This window comes from Ceratosolen solmsi, unplaced genomic scaffold (assembly GCF_000503995.2).
Source record: "Ceratosolen solmsi marchali unplaced genomic scaffold, CerSol_1.0 scaffold87, whole genome shotgun sequence".
NCBI lineage: Eukaryota > Metazoa > Arthropoda > Insecta > Hymenoptera > Agaonidae > Ceratosolen > Ceratosolen solmsi.
The window spans coordinates 697,433-703,683 of record NW_011948455.1 but is presented as its reverse complement, the minus strand read 5'-3'; the positions used below and the strand labels follow the sequence as shown (position 1 = coordinate 703,683).

General features: G+C 24.7%; 1 protein-coding gene across 1 annotated transcript; it reads right to left on the bottom strand.

Moving 5' to 3' along the window:
- Nucleotides 1-4,037: 4,037 nt before the first annotated feature.
- Nucleotides 4,038-5,498, bottom strand: LOC105366772 (trypsin beta-like). The gene is made up of 4 exons (XM_011505319.1): nucleotides 5,167-5,498; nucleotides 4,669-4,932; nucleotides 4,355-4,503; nucleotides 4,038-4,047 (listed from the first exon to the last, which is right to left on the bottom strand). Exons 1-4 carry the CDS (start codon nucleotides 5,317-5,319, stop codon nucleotides 4,038-4,040), a joined length of 576 nt encoding a protein of 191 aa, XP_011503621.1. The 5' UTR covers nucleotides 5,320-5,498.
- Between the last annotated feature and the right edge of the window lie 753 nt (nucleotides 5,499-6,251).

The following is a 6,251-nucleotide window of genomic DNA, read 5'->3' as shown; positions in this document are numbered from 1 at the left end:
ATTAAAAAGTAGCTTTTTATATTTGTAAGATAATTTTTAAATAATTTTTCTACAGAATAATTGTTTATAAGCTTATTGCATTTTTAAAAAATGTTCATTCTCATATTATTTCAAATGCTTAAAAAGCCCTCAAGTTTCTTAAATATTCTATAAAAATTTATTTTGGTGTTAATGTTTCATACATTTCAATATACCTTATTACTTATAGATGAATCAATACTTAATATAATAGTTTGTCTAATAAAATATATAATTTGTATCCCATCAGGAAATGAACGTATAAACTAATTTTAATGTTTAATATAAAGATATTTTATCTTAGATACTAGTCATATACCTCTCTGATAAGATAATAATTTATTATTTACATCTACATAAGATTAAAAACGTAAGATAATTGTTTTCGAATAAAATATAAATTAAATTTTTATTGCAATCAGGATTACAAATATGAATGTTAAATGACCAAGTATTATTATATTGATATTAAAATAATGACAGTATATTATAAAATAATATAATTGTATATAAAAAAATTTCACTGTATCAGAAATTTAAACAGCTATATGTTAAAAATTATTTATAAATGTTTTTATGTATTTCTATCCTTTGAGGAGTATTTATTATAACAATTATAGATTATTGTTCTTATATTTATAAAATATTTATATAAAATGTTATATTGCAGAATAATAATTTTTAAAGTAATATTTTTAAAGGTAATCCATTTTATTAATAAATATTAATAATTATTTACTTTCTAAATAATTATTATTGTATGGAACTATATCAGAAATTTCTATTTTTTTACCTGTCATAATGTATTATATTTATTATAAAATATGTAAAATAATGATAATAAATTAAATGAATATATATATCTTTGATAAATTTGATATTTGATATTGATATAGAATATTATGTCATGGAAAAATTTTGTGTAGAGTTAACTAATTAGACCAAGCATAAGTGTCTTAGATTTTTAGCGCATTAAAGAATGTACAAAGTTAAAACAATAATTAATTTTTGACTAATTTATTTAAGAAGAGCTTATAATTTTATTCGTGGTATTATTTTAATACAAAAAATACAAAAATGCATCCGAAAAAAGTAAACTACGAAAAGAAGAAAACGTAAAATATTAAAAATGGTATAATTTTAAAAAAGAATATAAAAATCTTTTCCAACTAGTTACTCCAATTTCTTGCATTAAATAAACTAATAACATTATATATATATAGGATGTAGTACTAATATTGCAGTAAATTCAATCCTAACATCCGAATGAATGTTTGCATCTATTTAAAAACTTAACAATGTATGAGAAAGAAGGAACAATATAAAAGGAGCATGAGATGAGGATTGTCTAGTATATAATAAAGAAACATAATGCTGAATAGTTGATTTGACGTATTACAAATTTGAACATTTACCTTACCTCAATTTAGTGACCATACCAATAATTATTGAAGATAATTATTGATGATATTAAAGAGCATATTGTTCTTTGCAAATTAAAAATTTATTATTATATCATTTAATTTATTCAATTAATTTATTATTAATTTATATATAATTTTATAGATATGATTAATTATTAATATTTATTATTCGTAATTATTATAGTATTTAATATAAGCAAAATATTATTTTAATCATAAATAATTAATAAGTGTTATTAATAAATCATTATTACTAAAAAAATAATTTTTTAAATAATTATTTTAAAATATTGATTTTCATTCACATTTTAAAAGTTGAAAATAGAAAAATATGTTATACTGCTTACAGCAAGTAAAAAAAATATCATATATAAGTTAAATTATAATGAATTTATGATAATATTAAAAATACATATACTAAACAAATAAAAAAAAATAAATAAAATTTTATGACGTCGCAATAACGAAATATTATTTTCCTATTGCTATTAAACCTAGAATTCATTATACTAAATTTATTTAAATTTTAATAGATGTTACATGATTTTGTAATACAATTTATTATTTTCATTTATTTCATATTATTTTCATGTATTATTTTTTTATATTATATATATAGTTAAAATTTTTTTAAATTAGTCATGATTATTTAATATTTCATACTTATAATATTGATAGGAATTTCTCATCGTTATTGAGCTATAAATGCCCTAAATTTATTGAAACTTTCTCTGAGTATAATGTAATCTAAAATATATTTTAAATATATTATTATTGATTTTCGAGCATTAATTCACTTAATTTTTTTAATATATACTCATGATAAAATCATCGTGTAATTACGATAATAATATGAAATTATTATAATATTATTACGTTAATTTCTGGATAATATATTTGATTATTATTTTTATTTTTACGTATTTTAAAAATAATTAGCTACTCATTTATGGTTTATAATAGACAGCAAGAGTATAAAATTGAGAAAATAATTAAAATTTTATATATAACTTGAAAATTTAATATATATATATATATATATATATATCTAAGTATATGAATAAGTACAAGTATATGTATAAATATGTTAAAAAATAAATAAAAATAAAAATTTATTAATGTATTTAATAATAATATATAAATTAATTTTAAATTTACATATAATATTGTTCGGAAAATAATCCCACAATTTGACTAGTCAGCCAAACGTGCAATAATTAACGTAGAACAATAAAACCCACTAGATGTTATGTGGGGTTGCCGGGCAAGTAAAGGGTGAATGCACTGATTAATAATTAACACATGTCTTTATTATTTCTATTTATTTGAATTGATTTACAAAAGGGTGAATTACAGACGAACTTTATATTTCTTGATAATCTTGTGGGGGAACAACTTGTAGTTGGAGGGATTGAGAAGCCAATGTGGCGTTTATAGCTGGTCTTGTTCAAGAGTATGTCCGGGAAGCTTCCGTAGTTGGACTTTATCCGTCCGTCTTCTACATAAGCCGAGAAATCAAGAATGAGTACTAGCTGTAAGGACTTACTTGCAGTGTATCGTGATTTTCCAGTCTCTCTTCGATGGCTTGTTATTACGTTCCCTTGCAATGTTGCAACCCTTCAGTTCTTCCTTGTCTCCAAGTGAGACCACAAGTGGTCAGGTCCCACGCAATCCAGTCTTGATGAGATCAATTCAACTGTACACTAATTCACAATAGTGGAAAGAACTTATTATTAAAACTCAGCTAGCTAAACGACTCATCTCTCCGGTCCTCCTCCGTGAGAGTAGGTCGTGACTTATCCTTCAACTGTCAGAAGTATTTGGAAAGAGTAAGTGAGGGTACATTACGTAGTCCCTTCTTAAATGGTTCACTGATCCCGCTCCACTTGGGATCCCTTCTTCCTTTATTAATTAACCAATCAGTGGTTGATCTTGGGTCGCACAATAGATTATGCACGCCTTCATTTCCACTTCCTTCCGGGCTCAGTTCCGAATTTGCTAATCGGGAAAGTGTCGGAAGATGGCGAGCCTTTTCCATTGGTTGCCTCATCCTTCTCTGGGACTTGGCTAGAAGAAGGGTCCGCTTGGGCGTGGTCAATTTTCCAATACGATCGACCAGATGTGGCATAGCCAAGAACAATGCAAGCATTGTCTTAAAGGCCGAGTGCGCACGTATGGTCATTGCATGTGTAGTACGTACGGGTTTTCGGTTGCAGTAAATATTTATACTCAATGCTTCACGCATATCTGATATTCGTTCTGAATCTACTTTGGGGTTCTCGCAGCAGTAAACCCATTAGGTTCTACTGCACTGGGAGTATGAGCACGTTCCGCTAGAGTTTTCCAGATGTCTTATGACACTAGTACAAATAATTATGAGCAGGAAAGTTTTGAAGTCTTAAATACAATATTCATGACATTACTTGTCAGATATTTTATTGCCTTACTAAACGGAGTCTCTTATTCTCAAACAAATATGATAAATGATGTTTCAAGTCATTTAAAAAGTCAGTTAGCTTTTTGAATTTAAGTACCCTATCAATATAACTGTCTACAAATACGAAAACTTGGAACAATATTTAGAAATGTATGAGATTAAACTTGCCTTAAAAAAAAACTCATTTAGTTTGAATACGAAATACAATTTTAATAAAAATGTTTCTCTCATCATTAAAAATTCTATTTTTTCAGTTCATTAATAGCAAACTATATTTATAAATGAAATGCTTGTTCTTAATACTTGCTTTGCTATAGAAAATTAAATAAATGTAATATAACAAATTCAAGATTTAAATGCATAAAGTAATCGAAAATTAAAATAATTTATAGAAATGAACTTATATAAGAAATTTTATTTAAAGAAGTTTATTTAAAATAAAAAATTTGTATTTACATATAATATCTATAAACGCATCAAATCATTAATAAACATTCTGTAATAATCAACACCACAATGAAGATTGGCTTTTCGTATATCAATTATAGTACCTGTTCTGGGGCATGTTCCTTGGTTAACACCTAAAATAAAACTCCCAAAAATAAGTGGACCACCACTGTCACCCTAACAAGAAAGGTTAGTTTTAATATCTTTATAGTCAGTAATAGTAAAATTTACATGTAAAGAAGACATAGAGATTTTTTTTTAATGTTTTTATAAGCGAATAATGTTTTTTGAGTGTGCATTATTGAAAATTTTAATATTCAAATAGATTATATCATTACATACAGAGTTTATAAGAGCATATGGTTCAGCCAAGGTACAAAGATATCTTTCGCTAATATAAACATAGCGTTGTACAACTCGATAAGCTATAGTTTCGCAGTCGTCTCGTGATATAATTCTCACATTAACTGTATGTAAAATATTTGGGTTTAAGCCATCTGTTAATTTACCCCATCCTGCAATGACAGCATCTAAACCAACTAAATTGCTATTGTCGTCAAATGAAACAAGTGCTGGGATGATTGTTTCATTAACTTGTGTAAGTAACTAAAGTAAGGAGAATTAATATAAATATATAATAAATAGCAATGTATGTAAATATGTAGATTAATTAACTTGTATTATTTCGTATTATATTTATAAAAGTATTAACAGATATTAGATTAATACTATCTCCCCCTCTCCTCCTCTCTCATTCAAATACAATTAATATTTTAATATGACAGCAAATACTAGAATAATATAAAATACAATCAATAATACGTATAAATATTAATTTACTTTTATTATAGCAATGTCATTAGTGTCGAATTCAAGTTCTCTGTTTTGTGACGCAGCCCACAGATTATAAGTTATCCACCAATATATATGATATCGTGTAGCCTGCCTTAAATCTATTGATCCAACAAGTGCGTGAATACTGTGTATTCCCATATTTTCGAAACAATGAGCAGATGTCAAAATATGATCATGTGTAATCAATGTTCCAGTACATTTTATATCATTTCCAAAAAAATTATGGAAATTACTCAATCTTACAATACAAACAACACTAGGAAATTCACCTTCCAACGCTTGTCTAACGTTTCTACCGTATAGTGCTTCTCCGTATTTGAACATATATAGACTGTCTAAAGAATAACAAATCTTTTTTAATTAAATAATATTATTCTAAAATAACAATATAATATTTGCATTTAATATATAAGTCAATATATTTTATAATTACAAAAAATTATAAATCGACAAAGTAAAAAAATAGTTGCCCTCTGCATGTTAAACGAAGACATAATGTAGTGTACTAATCAATGTAATATGCTAAATATATAAACAAAAATAAGTTAGAATATGTATTACAAATGTTATCAAGTATAATGAAACAATATTTATTTTTTATTATGCATGTAGATAACTAAATAGTTAAAATTAAAAGTATATTATATTTGAATTACACTTTTAAATTTTTACAAATATTTTACATGCTTTTTGAAGAAATTAAAAAATTTATGTTAAAAAGCGTAATTTAAAAAATATAATTATATATAATTTAATAGGTCTATTACCAATAACAAAATTCAATAAATTTTATAATTTTGGCATATAAAATGAAAATTTATTAATGTTTCTATCCAAAATTAAATCATTCTCCAGATGTAAGTACTTCTTGTTTATTAATTAAATAATATTTCTACGTTATCTAATATTTTATACAGTTTATAAAAATGTGTGCAATTATATTGATGTAATTTGAAACTGCATTCATGATCCCTATTTTTCTTAAATCATAACATTAAATACTTTTAGCTTGTACTGAAAATGTTTATTTTCATTTAATCATATATACGGATGGTGTTAATCTACCTATA